Below are 27,670 nucleotides of genomic sequence, written 5' to 3'. Positions count from 1 at the left end.
GTATAGTTTTTTTTTTGGGTTTTTCTCGTTAGAAGCAATAAATTCTCGGGAAGCAGTTAAGCATGACGTAAGCCGATAGCTTGGTTTTTCAATCGGGGAAGATTTTTCATGTAAAAACATGTAATGGAATTAAGAGTATAGGACATATGTACATATGTTTGTACAAAGAATTGTATTATATTAAACGGTTGTTGTTCAGGTCGCAAGGTGCATATGATGCATCATGGTTCTGGTTAGATAAATTCAGCAGCGATCACCAATCATCAATTTTATAGTAGAAAACAGTGGAAAAAGAAAATTTTTGATAATATTTCATTTCATGGCTGTTTGCAGTAGGGAGAAAAGAACTCGATTCTCATTGGTCAGCGAAAATGTTTCGACCAATGGGAATCAAGATCGATAATGGTGATTACCATATTTGGGGAAATATATGAAAAACTTGTATCTATGATTTATGAGTCGAATGAATTAATAGTGACATGAAGACCCACCTGTCACAGCGGAAGTTCAACCTAGGCGTGCTGTGCCGCACTTCTGTTCTTACCATTAGTCTTTTAATCGCGAAAACCATGGAAATGAGATATATGTAAGTGAAGTAAAGGAGGACCTGAGAGAGAGGGGGGGTATTTTTTAAAAGGCATGAAAATGATTACTGATTTATATTGTTAGATATAGTCTATAGAGTAATATGAGACTAGTTGGGCGGTTTAAACATTGTTTATTTCACGGAGGGACGCAAACAATGTTCGCCACGTTACATGTACAAGATGACAACTTAACCATTCTTCAACTCACGCATGCCAACCTAATCATTCATAGATGCAGTTGGGAAAACTATATCCCACAATGCAAATTGTTAATGAATATTTCGATTCATACATACATAGATGTATGTATGTTAAGATAAAGTGAAATTATGTTCACTTCAAAATTAACCAAAAATATGATTCGGTCGGGGGTGTTATTATTAGAGCCCGGATAACCAAGGTGCCGTTTATTGTTCAAATGTTGTAAATGCATTGTTAAAGGTTTGCCGAACCTTTTTTACAAAGCATTTACAACAATTGAACAATAAGCGGCACATTGGCTATCCGTACTCTAGTTATTATCCACTCCTGAATGAACCCTGGCAGAGCCGGGTGCACACAAAGGGCGTTGAAAATACCAGAAAATATAAAGGAATATCTCATTACGCGAACCATCACAATAAATGTGCGACTTTCGGTCGTAAACGTGCCGTGGTGTTTAATGCAAGTTGAGGTTTAACGACGGACAGACAGACGGATTCGACCGTATTTTATCGCCATCTGTGCCTTTTTATAGACGACCAGTAGCGGCAATAGTAAATATGTACGTATTTGAGATATTATAGACGGAATACACACCTACATATGTGCAAATGTACATACATATGTACATACATGTTCTTCGGTGCGAGCCGTTTCATTCGAATCCACACACATTCGGCTTCAATATTTATGTATTGTGGTTCGAGAGGCTGCCGAGTCGATGAAAATCCGGAATCGATGACCGGTCGACCGGATGTCGAATTCGACCGGGACGCGAATCGTTGAATTTCCGACATTCCAGGGAACATTTGCATGTTTACATCGATATTTTTTTTTATTATTTTCGCTCGACGCACCGTCGTAATATATTAGGCATTTTATGGGTTGGAAAAAATCGGATCAATTCGGAGATTTGTAATTGTAAGTTTGGATTGTGGTATCAATATGAGATATACAGTAAATATAGCACATTTCAGTTCAGCTATTTTATATACATATATGTATGTAAGTGCTTGAACATGAACTTTTCTCCATGTTACTACATATTTTTCAAACTTCACGTATAGCAACTGAATCCAGCAGTATATGTACATAGCTCGGTGGTTGCGTTAATACTAACCACTGAGAGTTTTCCCGGCTCAAACCCTGGGTTGACCTCCATTGAAAAGAATTTGTTCTGTCGTATTTCTGTAGTACTGCTGGTCAGACTAGGATTCTTGTGACTCCGAGTCGATCGTTTTTATCAGAGTTTTTCAATATATCTGATTTCACTGTTGAAGCAGTTCCTATATCAAATTGGCAACAACCATCCTACTCACTATGTCACCACTATTTGAATATGATTTCAAATTTATAATCTATAAATTTTTATATTTACAAGTTTAATACCATAAATGTCACTTTGGGGAAACATGTAATGCTGTAATGGCATTATGGGAAAATCTAAATTAAAAAAAGAAATAAATAACAGATATAATATATGTATGTTGATTAAATGTTTGTCTGTGATAGCGATAATGCTAACCACCGAGTGGCTCCCAGGTTCAAGCCCTGGGTCGACCTCGATTAAAAAAAAAAATCTGTATTATTGCTAGTCTGACTTGAATATTTGTGACTCCAAGTCAATATTTTATTATCGAAATTTGCCAATTTATTTGATTTCATTGTTTAAACGTTTCCTTATCAAACGATGCTACCCATTATCTTACCACGATTTGAATATGATTACAAATTTATAATCTATATAAAGAGTGGGTTTTGGTCTTAAGAGCACTGGTCTTATCCTCGACCGCTTGTTTGTTCACTTTCTATACATACATATGTATCTTTTCACTCGCAATTTCCTCTTTTGATCTCATATCGTTATTGCAAACATAAAAAATATGATTCGTCCTTCTCCTTGAAGTTCGCCTTTATAACGGGGGATTTAAAAATTTTCCACAAGATTTTCTTGTTTGTCAAGTGAACGCCGATTTGTTATCGGGACATGTTTGCGCAATAATTTCCACACTTTGACGAATGCAAACGAGCTAATTACACAATCGAATGTTTAACTTGTGCGAAGTAATATCACTCGATGTCAACGTGAAAATATTCGAAATGTAATATAATGCAATATATAAAGTTACAAAGTCGCCGCAAACTTTGAATCATTGTGTGATTCGAACCATTGATTTAGAATTAATTAAATTCAAAAGCTCCATCGGACGACTTTTACGCGTCTTAAAATTTAATTTACGAAGTATGAAATAAATATATGTGGATGAATACGGCAAATGTGAGCGTGTCTGTATGTGTGCAATTAAAATAATGCGTCTCTATGAATATTCAACGTTTCGGATTTGTAGGGAACAAAGTGCTTGTACTATATATATTTGTATACGTATGTATGTACTTATGTATACTACTGCTACTACAACTACATATGTGTATGTATGTATGTATATGTCGTTCGGGGGAAAAAAATCGGGTTCGGGTCTCTGTGTGTTGAGCTTACGGCGACAACTCCCTTGGGGGTTGTAAGGCGATTCCGTACTGGGGTATGATAACGCCCCCTAGCTAAAGTGTGTTTACATAACTTATGGCGTTCCCTGTTAAACGGATTATTGCCGGAGCGGTGGAGGCCCACTGTGCGGTGGCAAAAAATTTGGAGATCGGTGGGGTAGTTGCGGGCAGGGTGGTTTGCGGTCGTTGATCAAATCTTTGAAGTGTCTCGAGATTGAGAATTTTCAATTGGATGTATTCATTTTTTTGTCGACGTTGATGTATGTACTGTTGGGTGGGGTGTTTCGCATTGAAGGGTAGATTTTGACGTGGAATCTATCAGTGAGGGTATTTTTTATTGGATTAAAAAACAGTCGTTCTAAATCTAGGTTATATTACCAATGTCGGTGAATAGAGCAAAAGTTACCTACATACATATGTGTAAAACGGAGTAGTGCACTGTTAGAGCTATTGCACACCAGTAGAGAGGTCGTGGGTTCAAGTCCCGGCCAAATACGCTGTTGGTGAGATCTTATGGTTATTAAAACACAAGTCAACTGTTTCCTGTTAGAATTTTCTAGCTTAATTGTTGAGACGGATCCAATAAACCGGTATCCTGCCGGCAGTTTCTCGCAAATTCTAGTTATTAGCATATCGAATTTGTTGAATAAATATGCTACTTACATAAATTATTTCTCGCAAATTTGCTGTGTATCAAAAATTTTTTTGATTGTCCATAGATGTCTTTACTGTATTCTTTGTACTGTGTTATGTTTGAAAAATTATTAGTTCTTATGTATGTATAAAAATAGTGTAGGGGAATTCCTGTCATGGCACATATTATGTACATATGTATATGTGCAATACAGATCGCAGTTTTGTGTCAAAGTTATGCGTATAATTTATTTATTTATTTTATACATGTTCATACATATGTATGTATGTAGATATGTACTTGGCTTGGTAAACGGATTTTTGTGGAACGGAACTATTTTGTACACGTACGAATGTTGTGGACTGATTTTTCCGGATACAATGACTTTGTACACCGATTTTTATTAGAACAGATTATTCTGCATATAAAATATTCCGAACGTGGGAATCAAATGTACAATTCAAATGTTTATTTAAAAAAATCCTAATAATGATTTCTCTTTCGGAAATATAATCAGTATTCGGAAAATCAGTGTCCGGAAGAATCACCTAACTGAATTAATAATAATTATAATAAATAAAAAAAAGAATTTCAAAGTTCCATTGAATTCATCGAGTTTAAATTTCTAGCTTCGCCACTGGTTTAATAGATGTTACTAATTGATCCGGCTTACTATCCTCAGAAGTATCAAATTATCTGTTAAGATTTATCTTTTTTGGAGTTTGAAGGTGTGACCTTTTTAATTAATGTTTTCACTGAATGCTAAATGGTTAATTATAGGAAATTTACAGTGATTGGTTATAATTATTATATATGGATAAATCAAAATTTATACATGGATAAAATAAAATAATTTTTATATAAAACTAGCTGAACTCAGCATGCGTTGTAATGCCACAATAACGCATGCAATTCCCGTTTGTCGGAAAATTACGTTCCCGTTCCCATTTGTCGGAAAAACGCAGACAGCGACATTTGAAATTATTGCGTTGCAATGACACTCATTCCCGTTTTTCCAGTTTCCGTTCCCGTTTTTGGGCGATTTTTTTTAACAGTTATCTTCCCGGACATTCATACAATAAATTCTGAAAGTTCCATCGTAATCGGTTCAGTGGTTTAGGAGCCTTTTCAGGACACACGCACAGACATTCATTTATATATATATATATATATATATATATATATATATATATATATATATATATATATATATATCATCATCATCATCATCATTTACAGCCATTCGCCATCCACTGCTGGATGAAGGCCTCTCCAACACGCTTCCACTCGTCTCTGTTTTGCGCAACACTCATCCATCTCATTCCGCACATTTTCCTAATTTCGTTCACCCATCTTCCTTGCGGTCTTCCTTTTACTCTTTTGCCTTCTCTCGGGTACCATTCAAACACTTCTTTTGTCCACCTTTCGTCCATCCTCCTAGCTACGTGACCCGCCCATTGCCATTTCAATCTCTTCACTCTATCCACTATGTCCACTACTCTTGTCATATTTCTCACCCACGTGTTCCGCTTCCTGTCTTTCCTCGTTATGCCAAGCATACAGCGTTCCATACTTCTTTGAGTGCATTGGATTTTATTTTGCATCTTGGCGTTCAGTGTCCAAGTTTCACATCCATACGTCATCACTGGCAAAACGCATTGATCAAAGATCCTTTTCTTCAGGCAGAGTGGCATTTTTGATTTAAAAACAGCATTCATCCGTCCAAATGCACTCCACCCTAATTTCATACGTCTCTTTATCTCTTCATTTTTACTACCAGACATGTCAATTATTTGACCTAAATATAAATAATTATTTACTACTTCTACTGGTTTATCATCTAAGGGGATGCTATCAGGCATGCAATAACTATTGAACATTAGTTTAGTCTACGTTAATTTTTAATCCTACTTTTCTACTTTCCCTGTCCAGCTGTGTTAGTCTGATAAGTAGGTCAGCTGAATCACGAGCTACTAAAACTATATCGTCTGCGAACCGAAGGTGACTCAAAAAGCGACCATTGATGCTTACTCCGGCTGTATCCCAATCCAATTTCCTGAAAACTCCCTCAAGCACCGCATTGAATAACTTGGGCGAGATTGTATCTCCTTGTCTTACTCCTTTTCCTATGCTAAATCTATCTGTACCTGAAAAAATTTTAACCGAAGCTGTGGCATTCTTATATATTGCAGCTAACAGTCCCACATAGGGTTCCGGCACTCCCTGTGTTTTTAGAGCGTTAAGTACTGCATTATGACTAACTGTATCGAAGGCTTTCTCATAATCGACGAAACCTAGGCACAATGGCCGTTGATATTCGTTGGCGCGCTCGATTAGTTCGCCAACTACTTGGAGGTGGTCCATTGTGCTGAAATTTGCCCTAAACCCTGCCTGCTCTATAGGTTGGTTCTCGTCGAGGATATTTTTCAGCCTTTCTGTAATAACCTTCGTGAAGAGCTTGTAGACCGCTGAAAGTAGACTAATGGGTCGGTAGTTCTTGATATCGCTTTTGTCGCCTTTTTTGTGTATTAAAATGATAGTTGCGTTATTCCATCCTTCTGGTATAGCTTGGTTCTGGATGCATTTGCTGAAAAGCCTAGCTAAGATATTAATTAGGGGGGGGCCGCCACATTTTAGTAAGTCAATGGGAATATTATCTTCCCCTGGGGTTTTACCGTTCTTTGCAGTTTTTAGCGCGGCCTCTACTTCGCTAGGCAATACTGCAGGAACCCTTTGGCCGTGTGTCGATTCCAGAGCGGGGAATTGGCCGTTGTCGTTCTCGTATAGTTTTGCATAGAACGTGTAAACTCTGTCTATGATTTCTTCTCTATTCCTAATTATTACTCCGCTCTCTGATCTGATTGCGATCATTTGGTTTTTGCCTAAGAAAAGATCCTGTTTGCACTTTTTCAGGCTACGGTTATTCTTAATGGTATTTTCTATTAGCTTGCTGTTAAAATCCCTGACATCCCTGACTATTCTCTTTTTAATTTCCTTATTTACTAGATTGTATTCTTGCTTATTATTATCCCTATCTAAATTCCTTTTATGCTTAATTAGGTTTTTTGTTTCCGCTGAAATTTTGCTTAATTTAATCTGTTTCCTGAATCCACCTAATTTCTTACCTGTTGAGGTTAGAACCGAACTAATTACAGTGTTCAATTCCTCGATGTCTGCTTCTGGGTTTAATTTCCCGTATCGATTTCCAAGTTCGAGTTCGAATTCCTTTTTCCTAGACCTTAGTTGAGCGAAATCTGGAGAGTTACTGCATCCTTTTATTAATTTCCTACGTTCGCAATTTATATTAATGGCCATCTTGGCACGGACTAATCTGTGATCGCTACCTATATCTACTTTACTTAAAACACTAACGTCTTTAACGGAGTGCAGGGCATTTGTTAGGATGAAATCGATCTCGTTTCTGTCTCCTTTAGGACTCTCCCAAGTCCACTTATTGTTGGTGTTTTTCCTGAAAAATGAATTAGTGATAAAGAGCCTGTTGTGTTCTGCGAATTCTATGAGGCGATCGCCTCTGTCGTTTCTTTGGCCGGTACCAAAATTGCCTACTGCTCATTCTGTATTTGCCTTTTGTCCTATTTTTGCGTTAAAGTCGCCCATGATTATTTTAAAGTGGTGACGGCTATTATCGTATGCGTCCTGTATTTTTTCGTAGAAGTCTTCTATTTCCTCGTCTGGGTGGCTAGATGTGGGGGCGTACACTTGGAAGATTTGACAAGTGTACCTGCTCGAGATTCTTAATACTATATAGCATATACGTTCCGATATGTCGCTTATTTCTATAATATTTCTTTCTATTCTCTTATTGATAAGAAACCCTACTCCTCCTATTCTACCATTTGGTAGCCCTCTCCAGTAGAGACAGTTACCACTTTTTAGGATTATTTGGTTTTGCTGTTTTCGTCTTACTTCACTAAGTCCTACTATATCCCATTTGATATTTTCTAATTCATTCTCTAATGCAAGCACACTTCCTTCACTCGATAACGTTCTTACATTGTACGTGGCTAAATACAGGTTTCTATTAGCTAAGCTATCATCCATCGTCACTCTTACCTTGTTGGAGGTTTGGATATTATTTTTCTCGCATTTATCCAAGATGTGTTGAGAAAAAGGCGGTACTTGAGAGAGATTTCCATTCAAGGAGTGAGTTCTTACCGCCATAGACTCTTCTCTGTGGTCAGCTTTGACAGATAGTCATCCTAGGTATCACTTGGATCACTTATGAGTTATTACATGCCATTTAACAGGGTTACTTTGTAAGTGAAAGTAGTTAGTTATGATAATAATAGATTAGCAATTGTTATACTACTTTTTTATAGATCTTTATCGTGAGACGCCTCTTTGGAGACAACGGATTTATATATGTGAGTGCGGTTTGCAATTTAATATTTTAATAATAACTTTAGTAAAGAATATAAAATTACACGAATTACTTTAATATAATTTAAATATGAAAAAGAACTGATAGACAGTTGGGAAACACCGTTTCTGTTTGCTATTATTCTATTAAGTAAAGTTCGTTAAAGATTTTTGGCTGGAAGCAATTATGTGGAAGATTTATTGCTTCTGTGGGACTGAAGGACCCTTTTTTTGTATTCAGGTAAGGAGATGTATCTCGTTCGTATATTCTTTTGCTCAGATTTGACACAAAAATTAGCACAAAATTTTTCGAAATAACTGATATAAAACCGCTTTTTACGACCGATTTGCTGTTTATTTTTACACTTAAATTATACTAGGATGCAATTAGTAAAATAAGTGATTAGATGGTTAAGTTTTTAGATTAAATTTCGTGCAATAGCCGGGTTTAAGCGAGTAATAGCGGGAAGAAGCACGTCTTCCCCGCATGACACGAAAGACCGAACTCATATATATATATATATATATATATATATATATATATATATATATATATATATATATATATATATATATGTAGATAAATGTATGAAATTTTGGAAGAATTACCGTTTACGTAATTAAACAAAACTATTGAAAAGATGATACAGCAACACTGATGTTTTCATTTCCGTGGAAAATTCTAAACGTTGTTCTACCTACATTTAACATTTAAAATGGCTGGCGAATTCATTTCGTATTTTTTTGTAATAATGGGGTTGTGTAATATTTAAATTTCATACGCATAAGAATTTATACGATTGTGTAAGTCGTTCCCCTTCATCCGTCTTGTTTGTTTGCGTCTTGCAGGGACGTTGTGTTTAAAACCTTTTTTTTATGAATACATATGTATATGTATGTTGAATACATATGTATATAATTGTATGAATGTATGTATATATGGGATAATATACCCAGTTTTAGTTTGCTTTTGCTAATACAACTTTGTGATTTACAGATGTTTCAAAACTAAATATATTGAGGATAAGGGATGGCCAGTGGGGCTCGTGATTGGTTGGTCACACGGAGCAATCAATCAGTAGGAATGTATGTAAGTATGTATGTATGTACATATGTACATAATTACATATGTATTATTATAGATTAAATATTCACGTACGTATGTACATATGTAAACTCGTTTTCATTTAGTATATGTATATATGTATATACCTAATATGAAAATTTTGTACCGTAGTAATTTTTCATGATAGAATTTAATTTAGAGTAATTAAATACGAACATGACGTTGAGTAGACAATAGACGCTCTTCGTGACCAACTGCTGCGAGCGCGCCTTGAAGAATTTGTATATGAATAAATAAAATTATAAATGTCAAAACAAAGCAAACGAGCGACATTTTTTTCATTCAAAAGAATATTTTAAATGAATTGGAATTGTTTTATTATTTGAAAAGAATACGACTTCATAATTTATTAGGTACTGATTATGAATTTTCCTTGAGTTTTACTCGCGCGCCAAAGAATCATAATGAAATATTTCAACTTAGTATTTTGTCCGCTGATTAGAGAGCATTTTTAATTAACGCTTAACGAGACGATTTTTGCATTCGAATTCACATTTTCATTTCTTTATTTTTTGTTTCAAATGAAAATCTTCATCTCGGTGTCTGCGACGCGACAAAAGCTCTCTCATTGCGAGAAAAGCTTAATTATGGCGGTTCCGTTTCATTTGACATAAAAATTGATGAAATAAATCTTACATCATAAACAAGCGGTCATACTCGGGAATTAATTGTTTGAAAATAAATAAAACGAAAATTGAAAACTCGTCTCCATGTAGGCCACTATTTGTTAACTCTTTTCAACAAGTCTTTGTAAAATAAATAATTTAAATAAATATATGAATAAAATCTAGTTTCACAATGATTTTAAGCAACATATGTATATTAAATTTGTATTTTACCCAAAGCGGCACCTATGATTTTTAAATTGGACATACATACATCTATACATTTGAAATTATATTAAAATAGTGGTGACAAATAGTGAATAGGTTCATTGCCAATTTGTTGAGGGAACCGTTTCAACACTGAAATCAGAGAAATTCGCAAGACTTGGAGACACAAATAATCAAGTCTGATCAACAGCATTACAGAGTACTCTGAATATATTATTTTTAATCGAGATCAAACCAAGGCTTCAACTCGGGACCTCTGGTTGCTTAGCATTGATGAAATCGATCTATGGTTAATATAAAATAAATAAATAAAAGGCAATTATTGCCGTATCACGTAATTGTTATATGTATTTATAAATATTTATTATGTTTGATTTTTTAAACGGATGTGAACCATTTTGAGGATATAGTATGTATGTAAAATATATGAATTTACATGTGTGTACGTAATAGACAATACAACATTTCATAAATGAGAGAAATTAAAAGCTTTTGTCTACGAAACAAAATCTATTAATAACTCCACTGAAATAGATTAAAAAAGGCTTTAAAGTAAATGTTAAAGCTTTTCGAAAAATGTCTTTCTCCTTCGAAAAATAAACATTTAAATAAGAAGATTACGCCCGGGTGCTTTTAAATTAAAACATTCAACTTTTTAGAGAATAATTAAACTTTTTGATGGGTTTAAAAGCGATGTGTTGGTTGGTAAAGTTATTTTTTTTGCGGTTGTGAGCGTATTTTTTTTTTTTGGAGTAAGCCGTTCTGTCCGAAAGATACGTTTAAATTTCGAATGTATAAAATTTTAGCGTTGACTTAATGTGGCCGAAAATTAGCGACGCGCATCGAAATTTGGCTATTTAATTACACCCAGTTGAGACGTTACGTAGCATAATGTTGCAGAAAGCGTGTCTTTCGCCGGCCAATTTATTTGGTCGACCCGAAGTGGCTTCGTTGCGGAAGATAAACGGGGGGAAATTAGGGGTGGTAATAGATTAGAGAGGGGACGTACAATGTGAGCCCGGCACTGAGAGTGTTAAGACAGTTATGGATCCGCTGGAGTGTAACGGGATAGAGCTATTTTGTAGGCTTTGGAGCGTTATCGCGACTACGTGGCGCGAACATGGTGTCACAATGCCACTTGTTTTTCATTAGTATTGCTAAATTTTATGTTTATTTCAGTTAATATACCCACCGATTTTTGAGTCGACTTGGATGGTGAAACGATTTGTCATACCGAATAGAATTTTTTTATAGAATTATTACAGCAGTATGGTTCGGGGATTGCGTTTGTGTTTAGCGCCGAGATGCTACCGGGTTCGATTCTGTGCTAATCTCTAATACAGCTCGTCATACTTGAATATTTGTGACTCCATCGATCGTTTCTTATCAGAGTTTGCCTATTTATCTGATTTAATTCTAAAAACGGTTCCTCTACAAATTGGCTATCATCCTATCGTCCTACCTGCTGTCACAAATATCTGAATTTGATTTATGTTCAATATGTAAAAAAGTATGTACAAGTCTTAATCTACAGATGTCTCTATAGATTAATTAATTATTAATTTCGTGTTCTTCAGTCTCTCGTAATACAGCGATTTATGTAATGTTTGTAATTGATTGTCTAGGAAGGCCCAATGGCGGTCTACTTGTTAGGCTTTTCTGGTATATATATACATACATATATCTGGTAGGCCTTCCCGGTATCTATGTAAAATAAAATAAATAAAAATTACGTCTATTCGTATATTACATATTTTACATACAAATATAATAGCGGTAGCAGCTAGGGATCGCATTTTACCATCAAATTTTATAAACCGGTAAACGGTAAATGCTTTTTCCTAATACCGGTATACCGTAAGTAAAAAAAAAAATAAAAAAAAATAGTTTTTCGTGGATAAGGTGTACATCTCTATGTGGCTATTTGTCCTAAAAATGTTATTCTAGATTGAATCACAAATAATAAAAAATGAATCTCAGGTGAATATGTCATACATTTGCATTTAAGTAAATTAGTGTTATAAATACATTTTTTTTATTATTTGTAACCGATCATATATATTTATTTGAAGTTTGAACCATTTGAAAGTGCGATCATAATTGAAACAACCGTCTGATCACATTTAATACGATTTGGTTGGTCTGTGTTGCCAGTGAATGTATAAATTTGAAATAGCTACCTTTATAAATACTGAAAATAGACAAATTCCAGGGAACCTAAGCCATTTGCATCGATTTTTGTTGTCATATTATGTAATTATATACCTTTATATATGTGCAATTAATTCGTGATACAATAGTTTCCGGTAATTACCGGTAAAATTAAAAATTTATAGGTATTTACCGATGCTGAAATTTTGGCGATTGCAATCTCTAGTGGCAGCGACACGAAAATATGTCGCCTTAAACTCGGTAGAAATCCGAGATTATCTATTATATATCGTTGAATAGAGCAAGAATGATGCTTATAAAAATTGGTAGAAGATTTGCAGATTTGAAATATATATGTATGTGTGTATATAAATTGGTTGGTAATGTTTGTTTTGTAAACTGTTGCATATTATGTATATTATTGTTGTGTGTGTTATGTTTCCAGATCCGAGTGAAATACACAGTTAATACATAATAATTTTTTGTTCACATCTCAAACTGACAACTTCTAATAAATCGATTTTTTATACTAAATGTACAGTGGGATCTATTGGTCAATTAGTCACGAGACCTCATTGGTTGTTGGGCGCAGTTCGCTCATTGGCCGTTGAGTTCCGATCGCCGATTGGATGATTAGTGCTGGTCATCTATTGGTCAGCAAGTACCGATCATCTAATCCGCACGTTACGATATCTTAGTATAGTAAATGTCTATGGTAAGAGTCAACATATGTAGCGTCACAACATGGATTTAAAATATGATTAAATTGTATTAGATATTGACATCACATAAGTCACAGTAATTTTATAAAGATATAATTATTTTTCCAAGAATCGGATATGTTAGCTTTGGGAGTTGTAAGTCACCGATAGTAACATGCGAAAAACAAAAATATATTGGAACACCTCTTTACCCGACGTCTGTTTTGCGAAGACAATCTGAGGCTTTGTCGCAAGAAAGGGGTGGAAAAATCTAATTTTCTCTCGAGGGGTTGTAAAGCGGCCTCGGAAAATTGGAAGAATGTGGTTCAATCTGAGAATCGCCGCTTTATCCATACGCGTCGTATTTTTCCAAATATATCCAAGCCGAAATGGGGCTTGATTCGATTAACCTCACTCGAAAAAGCACAAGGAAAAAAAAAGAAGAAAGAAAGATCGGCGAGGAATATAATACTCGGATAGACTGTAAAAATGTCATAAATATTATGTAAATACGTACGAGTGTATTAAAATGTATGCCAAATGATGTATGTATGTATGTAGTGACACGCGTTTCCGAGGATTTAGTTTTAATCACTAGGCGATGCGAAGTGGAGCTGTCACGGGAGTGAAGCTTATCGATAATGCTTCACTTGTGTGACATGTCGTTGTGACACGTGAAACGTCGCGCACATCATCCAAGAATTCGAACTTATGAAAGTATGTATGTACGTACATGTGTATGTAGACGTGTATGTATGTCTATTTGCCGAGGAACATGTTGTGGTGAAACGAGAATTGGGTTTAATCCACATATAATAGAATGCTTAGTTGAAATGTCGCAAATGTACAAATGCAGGATGGGGGTAAAGTTATGGGCACAGTTTGTGCATTTTTCCACACTCGACTCAATTTTTTTAATGTTGTTGTTTTTATTTCTTTACTAATGTTGTGCTTGTTGATTTCAACGGGTGGCTTCGGAAAAGAGTTGATACACGGATTAAAATAGAGTTATATGTTATATATAAATGTAGTATAAGCCGTGAATACATATATGTAGTAAAAGCTGTAGCGATGTTTTTGGCGCCCTTGGCAAAATTAAAATTCTTTTGCCACTTGTTGAATACATTGAAATCTTTCTTTTAATTGCTTTATTATATTAATAGTATCAATGATATTTTAACAATGAGTTTTTTACTAAATTTTAAGTTAGTGATTCGTTTTCGGCCAATTCACCTCGTTTTATAATAAGATTTTTTTTTATTTTGATTTGGGTTTATATTCAATTTAGTGCAAAGTTCAGTGTAACCTTTACAAAAATTTCATCCAAACTATTTTCTCGAAAATTACTAAAATCATTAATGAGCCCCTGAATTAATAACGATGATCTATAAATATCCTGTTCTTTATTCTAAAGTTAAATTGACCTTATTCAATTCATTAAGTATGAGATTCTAAAGATTTGAAAATACAGGAAACCTATAGTTGTACATTTGAAAGTACAATGGTTTCACAAGTGAATGTGAATTGGCAAAATTATGATCGTTTATGATGTATTAAACTGAAAGTATGTCCTCATATTGATCTTGAACTGAATGTGTGTCTTCGTGGATGTGTGTACGTGTGTACTCTCCCGCGCAGCGCATCTGACGTTGACGTCATTCATTTCAACGCAAGTGTTCGTTCAGGACGTTCTTCCGGGGCTTTTTCTTTCTCAGATTTCCCCCTGGATAATGAGATGCAAGAGTTGATATGTTTCAGGGTGTCGCATTACGGTATCAAATTATTTGATTCCTCGTATCTTGATGGAATTTTTTTGGTTTTTAAAAAAATTATATTTACCATGGTGCCTTTATGGGCTTCGGCCCGAGGCGACACCTACGGTCTGAATGTATTTATTTTATTTTACATATATACCAGGAAGGCCTTACAGGTAAATCCCAATGCGCCTTCCTGGCCAATTACAAATACAAATACAGCATTTTTATTATAAGTCGTTGAATTGCGAGACACTGAAAAAACTCGCAAATTAACGAGACATCTATGAATTGTACAAATTTTTCAAATAGTGGTGACATAGTAGGTAGGAAGGATTTTTAGCCAATTTTTTTTTCCGGGAACCGTTTCAACAATGAAATCAGAGAAAATTGGCAAACTCTGATAGGAAACGATCAACCTGGAGTCACAAATCCAGGTCTGACCAACAGCATACTCTGAAAAATTCATTTTCATTCAGGGATAGAACCCGGCACCTTCTTGACGGTAAGCAGAAGCTTAACGTCCGAGCTATATATAACAATTTATTATAAATTTCAAATTATATTAAAATAATGGTGATAAATGAGGATAGGTTGCCAATTTGAACCGTTTAAATAATGAAATCAGATAAATCTGCAAACTCTAATTGGAAGCGATCGACCTTAAGCCTCATATATCCAAGGTCTGACGAAAAGCACCGGGCTAGGGATTGAACCCATGACCCCTCAGTTGATGGCAGTTTCGCTAACCACTGAGTTTTATTGCTGGCTATTCATTCAAGATAAAACACACTCATTTGCGACTTTGTCTGTCCAATTTATACGTAGCATTCGCCTGTAGATCCACATTTAGAATGCTTATATTTTGTAGTGGTGTACCGAATAGCATGTCACTATTCTCATATGGATATTTAGGGATAGTTCACCGCTTCATATGTATGTATAAACATATGACTTTTTTGGTCGAATAAAAGTCGGCATGGCTTTGAAAATTTGAACGGGTTTAAAAGAAAAACCGATATTCGGTTTGAAATTGTGTATCGGTTAAATCGAATCGCGGGAAAATATTTGTATTCCTCGATAAAACCGAGTTGCCTGGAACCAAATATTTAAGGTTTTTTCGTATCAGTGATGTGTGTGTGTGTGTGTGTGTGTGTGTGTGTGTGTGTGTGTGTGATGAGTGGCGATGAGTGGGGTCGAGATTCGTACCTTGACCTTCTTGTCGTCGGGCCTGTGCTCGTTGGGGTGGTGGCTGAGGAGTTGAGGCATGTCGAGACGACAGGTGGAGGGGCGTCGCCCCCCGGCTGCGCCCCCGTCGCCCCCAGCTAGCGACGTCGCTTCTTCTTCATCCTCCCCCGCGCTCTCTGAAACCGCAAACGTCAAATTTTAGTCACATAAAAAGTACATAGAAAAATATCACACAAATAACAGTTTCATTTATAGGTATGTATGTATGTACTAGAATCGAGTTATTATATTTCAAATGGTTGGAATGCTCGATTTCAATATGTATTTGTATTAACTCTATGACATGTTGTATTAGCAATGGTTTTTATCACCAATGGCTTCTGGAGCGAAAATATATCAGAACGTATTGGGAATGGATTATATGTACATACATACATACGTAATTGTGATGGTCGGGTAATATATTTGGTGTTGCCAAATATTGTAAGGGATAAATATTCTCAGATAAAACCAAGAATTAGGAGACGGTAGATAAGGCGTAAAAATCAACTAAATTCTGACAATTAAGATGATATTTCTAGTCAGTGGGAATTTTCATTTTAAAAACGTCTTTAGTGAATAAGACAAATTTTATGGAGACAATAACTCTTCAATTCCTAATACATTTTAAAATTGTGTTGTTATTTACTTGGAGTCATTCGTTAAAATCATTATAATGGTTCATTATGTCTGTTAAGAACAATCAGTTTATCATTGAGTTCAAGATCGTTAAGAAATATTTGTCATTAAAGCACTCTACAAATCTATTAACAACTTTTACTTTAATTAATGAAACAGAAAATCGCCATATTTAAATTAAATTTCTTCCAAAATATCTTTGAAGCGCTTGTTTTATTGTTTAGCACTATTTTGTTTACAATCTTAATTATTTTTTTCATTACATCCTCAAGCTGTTGCGTAGATGTCTGCAAATAAATTTTCTTATTATTATTGGTACTAATTATACGAAAAGAAATTCTAGTCATACCAGTTAACCCAAGTGGGTCACATGAAATTGTCAAATGAGTCACTAGTGACCCGCGGCTCATAGGTTGCCGATACCTGCAGTAGATTATTCCATTATTTTCAACCATCGATATACAAACATACACCTACTATACATAATCGTAATCGAAAAAAAGCTTGTTAAAATCGGATGAATTTTTAGTTTTGTTCGAAATTTAATCCAATTTAATCCAGTCTTATTTCCGTTAATAATGTGAAAATTAATAAATCGCCACAGAAAATTGGGTACATATGTACATATCTATAATTACATATTAAGATACACTTATATGTACATATATGTAGTTATAGCATAGATAAATTATTACGCAATAAAAATTTTAATTGAAATTCAAACGATAAATCAGTCTTCCATCAAAGGCAATGGGCGCTATATAGGGTGACCGTGCGTTCTGTTTGGCTGAAACAGTACCATTTTTACGCACTTTGTATTCAACCCGTCATTTTCGTAAAATTGTTCGATTTGTCCCGTTTTATCCGTCCACTGATGTACAGAAGAATTGAAATTTTTTTTCGATATTGTTTTTATTTCCATATTTTTCCAAATTAATTTGCTTCCCAAACACAAATATTGTTATATAAATATATATTTACACCCAATATATTCATTTTAAAGTAGCGTTTAAATATTATGTGACCTGATTCATTTTACACGTTTCTGAAAAAAAATATCGCTTTTTGCTATTATTATACTTGAAAATACAATATTACGTAGATTTAATTTAAATTTTTATCTTTTTTCATTTTCTGCTTTTATATAAATGTACGTTCTGGTAAAAATTGTATTACTTAACAAAATAAGAAGTGAAAATTAAAAAAAAAAAATTTCAGTTCTTAATTCACATAATTTTTGCAATTAAAAGAACCGAGAATATCTTTTTGGAAAATTTATAGTTATTTTATTTGTTAATTTTACACGTTTAGAAAAAAACCCAGTATACGAAGCATGAACATGAAGCATTTATTATTTAAATTTTTTTATCTCGTTTCTACATATTTTCCTTGTGCACAAGAATTGTACATTAATTAAGAATATTAATTGGGGGAAAAATTATAATTTTTTTGGACTTGCAACACTTTTTTTATACAGAGGAGGACAATTTTTTTGCGGAGCGTCCCGTTTTGAGTACATTAAAGAAATATGGTCACCCAAAACAATGTTAGAGTAAGACGAGCATTTGCGCCAGTGAAACGTGTTGTGTTATTACTAAAGCCCGGATAACCAAGGTGCCGTTCATTGTTCAAATTTGTAAATGCATTGTTAAAGGTTTGCCGAACCTTTTTTATAAAGCATTTACAACAATTGAACAATGAGCGGCACCTTGGCTATCCGTACTCTAGTTATTACACATTTACCAACACGGGCTCAAACTAATCTGGATTTGAATTACTCGTGTTATTTTTGTATCGCTGAGATCGGATAACATAACATTTGTTTCTATAATGTGTATTTATTATTCACGTGTAAGGATTGTTTTGATTTGACGTACGTTGTTTTCGTGACGTAATCGTAGCTAAATTACAAAGTACATATGTATGTATGTATGTATGTACGTATGCACACAAACCACTTGCAAAGTATGTATGTGTAAGCTATATATGTATGTATGTATGTATATACATTGGAGTTTATATTTAGGAAGGAAGATGATAAAGGCTTCATTCGGAAGCCAGGTAACTGAGATGTTATAAACAGATAAATGAAAAATGAATCCGAACAAATACATGGATTCCATTTATTAAATGTTTGTATGTACGGTCAAATAATGGTAAATATTAATAGAAAAACACCGAGAAAATTATACGATTGTATTATAATGTCAAATGGAAAATTTAATCTTGTTTTCAAACTGTTTACATCTTTATACAATATATGTAGCCGTCGGAAATGAACAATTTTTTGGGTTAATTATCTTTCATTCAATGACCTATCAATTCAGTAATTTCTTCATTCGTGTATTATTCCCCGTTTTTACTCTTCTTTTCTTTGTTTCTTTTCATCTCCCACAGTCTTTACGTAAACAAAAAAAGTAACGATTGAGGCCACATGTTGACCGTTTGTACGTTATTTTGCAAACAAAGCGTTTAATATGTATACAAAAACCATTTCTGCGGGCCGAATAAAAATATTTTGCGAATAACGATCAAATATGTATGTATGGAATAATATCCCATGACCAACTAACGATTCGAATCGAATAAAATAAATACTTTGTATGTGCATATGTATGTATCTTTGAATAAACGTAGATATACATATGTATGTTTTACAGTTTAAGCGTCAAATCTTGTTAATAGGATGTAACAAAGAAGACTTTGTCTACTTGCTGTTGTGTTAAAACGAATAGACCTTTAAATGAGAAAAGTGTAGGATCTTGTTAAGATCATCAAAGAAAAAAAATTACAGCAGAGCTTGTTTGAAAGCTAACTTAATAACGATATTTTTATATAATTTAAAATATGTTTATGTTTATTTTTTTTATTTCAAATGTTCTATTCAAGTTTTCGATTTTTTTAAATATGGCTACTCCAGCCAATGTTTCCTTAGTCTCTTTCTTGTATACGGTAACTGACCAGTTTTGATAGTGTATATTTGTCTTTTCCTCTGCATCCTTTTACATATTTACATATGTTTGAATATGTAATTTTAGTTTCATTTCTTTGGATATATAAATAGCACATCTACAAATGACAATTTTCCATTCATTTTTCTAGTTACTTTTATTTTATTACAGGAAATTCATTTTTTTATACAATTCCAAATATTTTACAAATACAAATACATTTTTTGCGGGAAATATATACATTTCTACATAGAGTATGTAGGTGGGTTGCATATTTACATATGTATAATAAATCAACAGATCTGAGATTCTATAAACTCAAATTTTGTGAGGAACGGGAATAAGTTGCTAATTTTGGTGGAATCATTTCAACAATGAAATTAGATAAATTGACAAACTGTGATACGAAACGATCTGCCTGGAGTCAAATATATACAAGGTCTGGCCTGCAACACCGGGCCAGAGATTGAACCCGTAGTCCCTTAGTTGAAAGCATTACACGCTAACCACTGAGCTTAAAATGTTGGTGGTTAAATAGCACATTTTACTTCAACTATTCGTCATATTAGCCATGTTTGATTTTTTCTCTTAATGTTGCGTAATATTCAACTAACGTTTCGATAATTTATATGTTTGGTATGTATACATATACATATGTACATACATACATATGTGCATATGTATGCTAGTTCATCTAAAAGTCCCTTCAATTCCATTACTTTTTTTAATGTATATTTCATATATCTAATATACAATTTCGAAAGAGACTTCGTTACTATATAACTACGTGTGTAAGGTTTGTTGCGAACATCGAATAAAATTCAAAGTTTATATGACGACGATATCAAAATCGTTAAATATTAAATAATAAATTTAATAAAAAACGAATGAATGTTCACTATTATGTAGATTGTTTTGCCATGTTTAAGCTGTTTATATTACAAATACCGAGCGAAGCCGGGTAAAAACACTAGTTACATATAATTATGTAAATCCAAGATAACAAATATGTATGAGTATTATTATTATAATCAAGGACGTTAAATTTATTTGTGTATAGTGTACAGTTTTTCTGTGTACAGCTTTCGACAATAGTGTACAGTGTACAGATTTCGACAATAGAACACCTATCTGGGTTTGAGTTTGCGTTTGTGTTTGTGTGCTAAAGTGAAATAATTAAAGTAACAATGCCTTTATGGCGTCCCATAAAAAGATTCCATCTCAGGGATCGGGGCGCGGAAAATGAGAAATAAAAAAAGGGTTTAAAGCACCCTTTCATTCTAAGCGCCAAAGCCTCTTTTGCACAAGTGGTTGGCACACGTCTGAAAAGCGATATGCGAGTTTTTGTTTTGCGGTTTGTAAAATGGCTCATCCACGGATGGACGGACGCACCGACGATAAATACGGACCGGAAACGTAACGTTTTCAATTAAAGGCCGCGATGAAAACTGCGTCGGGAAAAGCTATCGGATTATCCGGTTTGGAGGTGTGGCTGATAAGCTTCAAATTTATTCTAAATAAAATATATGTGAACCGAAAGTTGAAATGTGATAAAGTTTTGCACGACATGTCGAATTAAATAATTTGCAATGGGAATAATATATCAATGTAGCGCCGCAAAGGGTTAAATTCGAAGAAAAGAAAAATTAAAAATGTCTTCATCTAGTAAGATCAACGTTTATTTTTATGCACGATCACGTTTTTTAATGGCGTATGGAATTTATACGGTCAATTTATTATAATACAAGAGTCACTTTTTTTCGTGTTTCGGGGAGGGTCGTCTTTTTCTTAAGTATCACTAAGCAACGTGATTTGCAAAAGTGCATGCTAATTTTATCTCGGGTGTTGCGTCAAGATGATTTGATTGATGAACACTTGAGACGATCGCTCATCGAGTGCCATTTTGCGAAGGAATAATATATATAATATATAATGTCGGTAGCGTTTTGAAATTTTCCGAGGAAATTTATAGTGTCGGTGTGTTTAGCAGGATGCTGGGAAAGTGCACGTTACGGCGGATACAGCTCGTTAAAACATTTCGTCATCGATGCGCGATATATCATAACGATTTTTAATTAATACTTTGATATCGAAGATGCGGAAATCGGTCAAGTAAACAATTTTCAGGAAGTTCAGTTCTCGTGGTGGATTTTTATTCAGTCAATTTTTTAAATCGTATAATGGGTTAATAAATTTTTTTTTTGGTTATAAAAAGATATTGCGAAGTTTTCAGTTCTGTTAACAGCGAAGTTTCTGTGGAGTTTCTTTCAGTTGTATAAAGTTTTAAACGACGGCTGCTGCAGTGCAACGAGTGAAAAGGCCGTTTTAGCGCAAACTAGAGTTCGCTACTGGGAAAATAAAAGCGTTTTTCCTGGAGAGCGGTGGTTTGCAGTTTATTTAAAATTGAAATTGAGAGTAAATTTTAAAAATAACAAATGCTAAATATTTACATGCAATACTCGTGAATAAACGAGCCATGTATACATATGTACTACAAATGTATGTTTATTATGTATATGTACATACATATATATGTACATATGTATGTTAAAATTTTTAGGTGCAGAATGTGTGATGCATTTTTTTCGCATTTCATTCTATTTTTTTTGCATCCAATATACATATGTACATATGCATATATGTATGTACATATGTATAAATTGGGCATCGGAATACTGGTACTACCAGTATTATGGATTACGGTTTTTGGACAAAATTCGATCTTCAATAATACCGGTAGTATAAAATATACTCCCCTTAGTACCGTAATATAATAATTTCACTTTTATGTTAGTTGAATTGTTTTCAATTTAAAAGAAAACGTTTCTAGTTTGTATAGATAAGTCAAAGAATGACTCAAAAATCAACATCGTTACCTTCCGATTTTTTTTGGAAAGCTATTTTTTCAATTGAAAATTATTTGAATACATACATATATAATATTTAATAGCTAAAACCATCCCTTCCACACAAAAGCGAGGGGCAGATAAAAATGTATATACTTTTAATCGGAAATTCGCGCGGAGTAGTAGGACACATTATTTTGTAATTAATATTAAAATATTCAATGTTTAACCGAAAATCACCCTGCAATTAATACATTTTTATTTTATTGGAAATAAATTATAATTGTAATTGATACCGGTATTAATATTAATATAATATACTTATAATTAATATTAATATTATCACGGTTATAGTGGAATATGTCGATAGACAGCGGTAACAAATTTCGGTGTTTTTGAAATCTCTAGTATTTGTATATATTACTATTTACATACATACATGCATGTATACAATTAATAGCGAATCTTTTCCAGTTCTATAAAAAATATTAAAAAGGTAGTGGGAAGATTGACGGCTAAATACGTACTCCAACATCAGATTAGATTAAAAGACGACCCGTACTTATCCACCCCCTGTATATCAGCACTCGGCTTTATATTTGACTTTTTTATTTTACGCGTACTCGGTAACTAATTCCATATCAGCAACTGTCCTTTTATATTAAATGCAAATGTCATCGTTCGAATTACTGCACTAATTTATGCAAAACGTTGTGACGTGAAAGTATTTAGCATATGTATCAATTGCGCCGCAAGTGATTTTGTTTTTCAAATTGAATTGTTTTCCATTTATATTTTAAGTATGTAAATATTTCTGTATTATGTATTCACTTGTATATATTTGATTAATATTGCACCTATTGCAATTATATTAATTATATTGTACATTATGAATGTACATATGTATATGATGTTCAAATCATTCATAATGTAAAATATAATTATATTAATTATATTGTACATTATGAATGTACATATGTATATGATGTTCAAATAATTAAATATAAAAAATGCTAGTCTTTTAAGCTTGTGTTCTATTACATTGCAGAATAAACATATAAAATGCTGTATTGACAAAAAAAAAGCTTTACTTAAAGCCGAAGGATTTTAAATAGCGAGTGAAAATATCGTCGTATGAGACTCGTTCTTTTATTGATTTATTTTTCATATTCGTAAAAATATTTAGTTTAGAAGATTTCTGTGTGCCATTTTAGGTACATGCGGCATGAGTTCATCGTTCGTGTATTATATACCTGACATTGAATGAATTTAAATAGGACGTATTAGGATATATGTACATACATACATACATAGAAGGTCAAAATACTCTTCGTATGATTTGAGGTCGTTTTTGGAGGGCATGAAGATGTTTTGAAATTCGCGTTGGCGATTCGCGCAAATTGAAAAGCGCAGTAAAACGTGTTATTTTATTGTCAGAACGATTTATTGTCGAGAGAAAAACCGACTGCGAAATAATTTCGTGTATCTGAAGACAGCCTCAGGGAGCGATACCTCTTCCGAGGGTTTCCAGACAATATTCTGAAATTCGAAGAGGATGCCTCGTTTGAGGGAGATATATTGGAAAAGTTTCACCGTGGTTTTTTTTTGCTTTAACCCTATAATACGTAAATTTATCGACACATTTATATTAAAAGTGTACTGTTATTTATATGTATATTGATTCAATGAAAATGTGGTGAAATTACTCATTCTTAAAGTAACGGAAACGCTAAGCGTTTATTGTTTGTTGCAGATTGGAATCTGCAAAATTTTGTAGAGTGCTAATGCTGTTGAAAATGTTTGTTTTAGTATCGGACATATTTGAACTGTATATACAAAAGTATTATTAACACGAGCGCACCGGAAAATCGGCTTGTTCTCTTTTTTCATCGGTAATAAAACCGAAACGCAGCGAGACGGCAACTTTTGCGAGTTTTCCTGATTGCATCGCGTTAATTTTTTAGCGAATCGATTCGCTATGGTCGAATTATGAATCTTTATATCGTATACGGATTGAGTCATACGTACGTACGCTAAGTGGTATTTGGCACGTTGAGAAGCTTATTAAATTGATGTCAGCTATAAAAGCTCGTAATGTGATCAATTGATTCTGTGTTGGCAGACGCGATTATCGTTTTCGCCGTTAATATGATGTACTGTGTAATGAAATTATATCTATAGTACATACATAAATAAATTTGTATATGCAATGAATGATTAGAGCAAGACGTTTTGATTATAGTTTTGATTGTTTACAGATTGCAAATCAAGTTGAAGTTTTGAGATGGTTTTATGCAGTAAAATTTTACTATCCCGTGAGAGATTTGAATTTATTTCATTTGAAAATTTAATTTAGATGTTTAATCACTTTTAATTTATGTTGGGTTTAAATTTTGATTAGAAACATGGATGTTTTGCGTGGAACATTAATTTTGATATTAATATATTTATCGGTAATATATTTGAATAGTTAGGATGATATTCAAATAAGGAAAACATATGTTATTAAATAGGCAAATACACTTCAATTTAATATACATACAATTTAAAAGATCACTAACCAATATGAAAGAGCAATTAATCAACTTTTAAATTACATAATAATTTGAACTGATTCTTTTAATTGTAAAATCAATAAATTTAATATGCGATTCAGTGAAACTAGTTAATTTTATAATATTTTGGAATGTATAGATATTTTTATTAGTATAGCGCAATGGTGATAATTTCAATGCAATTTCATTCCTATTTAGTATATTATATAGTGCAGTTTTTCCCAATTTGGGAGAACTTTTCGGCAATTTGGATGTTTTTTTGAGGCAATGATAAAATCCTTAATATATGTTTTTTATTGTTTTGTTAAATTCATGCTATTTTCCTTCGATTTTTCTGTTATATTATACTATTTGTTTGTGAACCAATTTGATTCAGTTAATAAAATGATTAAAAATCATACTAAAAGTAAGGATTTACTTTGAATCACTAATATCAGTTTTTCTCAAAAAAGGCTGGAAATATGAAATGCCAATGAGTAATAATACTGCTAGTAGTAGAATAGATGAGACGGCTAAATATGTAGAAACACGACTTCTCAATACAAATGGATGAATCAACCACATATGTATGTATAACAGACAGTATAATTAATAAAATAAATTAAATATAGTTTCTACTTTGTGCATTTTTATTCAAAGCAGCTTTCATTTATGTGTAGAATCTGGTGAAATTGAAATGAAAGCATGGAATTTTTAAGGCATTGCACAAAGTGGGCGTGCTACAGAAAAGGTTGGGAAACACTGATATAATGTGCAAAAGCAATAAGTTTTAACTATAATATTAAATCAAGTATCAATTCCGTTCCAAAATCACACGTTGAAATGTTAATGGGGGAAAATTATAGTAGAAAATAAAAGGTTTTTTTTTACATATGTATAGTAAGTTTTCCCGATTGATTGCAAACTTTAAATCGCAAATAACAATTATAAACATCATAACGCTCTGAAAATGCAATATATTCATTAGGAATTGATTTAAACATTCAGCTCCAACGATAGATTAGATATATATATATATATATATATATATATATATATATATATATATATATATATATATATATATACATACATATGTACATAGAGATTACATACAATAGAAAGGCAAATATACAACAACATTTAAGTATCGCACGAGTCATGAAATGAAATATGAAATGTTTTAATAATACAAAATAAAGTCTCAAACCATTCTTTGCTATAATGAACGAGCTCCTTCGAGCTTTCCACCACGTGGTCAGCCACCGAGTACCACTCCTCTCTCTCCCTCGATCACTTCGTCTATAATTGCACGTGTCACTCTACGATTGCATCGGCGTCGCGTACGACATTACTTTAGGTCACGTTCGTATTACGGAGAGTCACATTTCCACGAACGATGGTGGCGATGGCACGGGCCAGGGGATGGTTTTGTGGTTATCTCGCCCAGAGACTGGGATGTTGTCTGGAAACGGTGTGTGGCAAGCGCGGCCAACTCGACGAATATCCGGTACGACTGGACCGCGTCGGAGCGGGAAAACACATGACGCCATTTAAAACGAGTCATGGACGTGCGCGCACACGTGTTACAATAATATATATAATATATATATACATATACATATATACTCATATATTATACGCGAAATCTGTGATGATTGTAGCTTTGGACGGTTCGATGTTGCAGTTTGACCGTGGATCGTCGGATGATTCACTTTGAGGTGTGTCCGATCTCTGGTTAGTTTCAACGTGTGGACTCATCTAGTGTGAATTGATTCGATTCAATATCAGATTAGTTATGTATATAGAATTCATCGAATCGGTTGAAAGAAACCGATAGCTATTGTCGTATTTGTACGCACTTATTTTATTTACACGTTTGCCACACTGACATTATATGTAGAATGGGTACCATTTATCGGTCTGGTAAATTAAAGAAATGCTCCTCTCCAAAATATGTAGCTCGCACGACAGATTCAGTTTTCGCCCGGCAAATCAAACGTCAAATTGGTTGCCAGTATCAAAAATAAATAGCGACCGTAACAACCCAATCTTAAATTAATAGGAAAATGTAACTGGTTATGATTTCACTGAAACGTCAAATTTTATTCTTGTTACTGGCAACTCGTTTGACGTTTGTATAAGTATAATACAAAAATACTATATATGTATAGGAATTAGCGAGAGGTCTATATTATAGATAATAAATTGTTTTTTTGAAATCATATTTAAATAGCGATGACATATATCTTCTTTCCCAATATCTTGTTTCTGCTTCTTATTTACTTTTTTTCTCTCTATTTTTTATTTGAATATTGTCATTTTGATTGTATTTTACTTTTTTATCACTTAATTTACATATACGTATGTATAAATCAAACTCCTTGGGTCTATCGGCTTTGCCGCCTCCTATATTACCTATAGTTTTTGCCAATTTGATACAGGAACTGCTTCAACAATGAAATCAGATAAATTGGGAAAGTCTGATTGGAAACGATAGACCTGGAGTTCAAAGGCCACTTTAAAGGTCAAACAATTTGACCCCCAAATCCCTCAACATGAGGCCACCACCCACCCTCCCACAACGAATACAGCCTGGGA

At 33.6% G+C, this 27,670-nt stretch overlaps 1 protein-coding gene across 2 annotated transcripts in view; it reads right to left on the bottom strand.

Annotated features, from left to right (window-relative positions):
* LOC143918730 (transient receptor potential-gamma protein-like) overlaps window positions 1–26,589 on the bottom strand; it is a 61,896-nt gene extending 35,307 nt beyond the window's left edge. For both annotated transcript variants that reach the window (XM_077440750.1, XM_077440751.1), the window contains exons 1-2: window positions 26,280–26,589; window positions 16,082–16,236 (exon numbers count right to left, since the gene is read on the bottom strand). In XM_077440750.1, coding sequence (XP_077296876.1) covers window positions 16,082–16,141 — 60 coding nt within the window. In that variant the 5' untranslated portion in view covers window positions 16,142–16,236; window positions 26,280–26,589. The remainder of the gene's footprint in view (window positions 1–16,081; window positions 16,237–26,279) is intronic.
* Between the last annotated feature and the right edge of the window lie 1,081 nt (window positions 26,590–27,670).

Source organism: Arctopsyche grandis, chromosome 11 (assembly GCF_051622035.1).
Source record: "Arctopsyche grandis isolate Sample6627 chromosome 11, ASM5162203v2, whole genome shotgun sequence".
Lineage (NCBI taxonomy): Eukaryota > Metazoa > Arthropoda > Insecta > Trichoptera > Hydropsychidae > Arctopsyche > Arctopsyche grandis.
The sequence above is the reverse complement of the archived record's forward strand: the minus strand, read 5'-3'. Positions and strand labels throughout refer to the sequence as shown.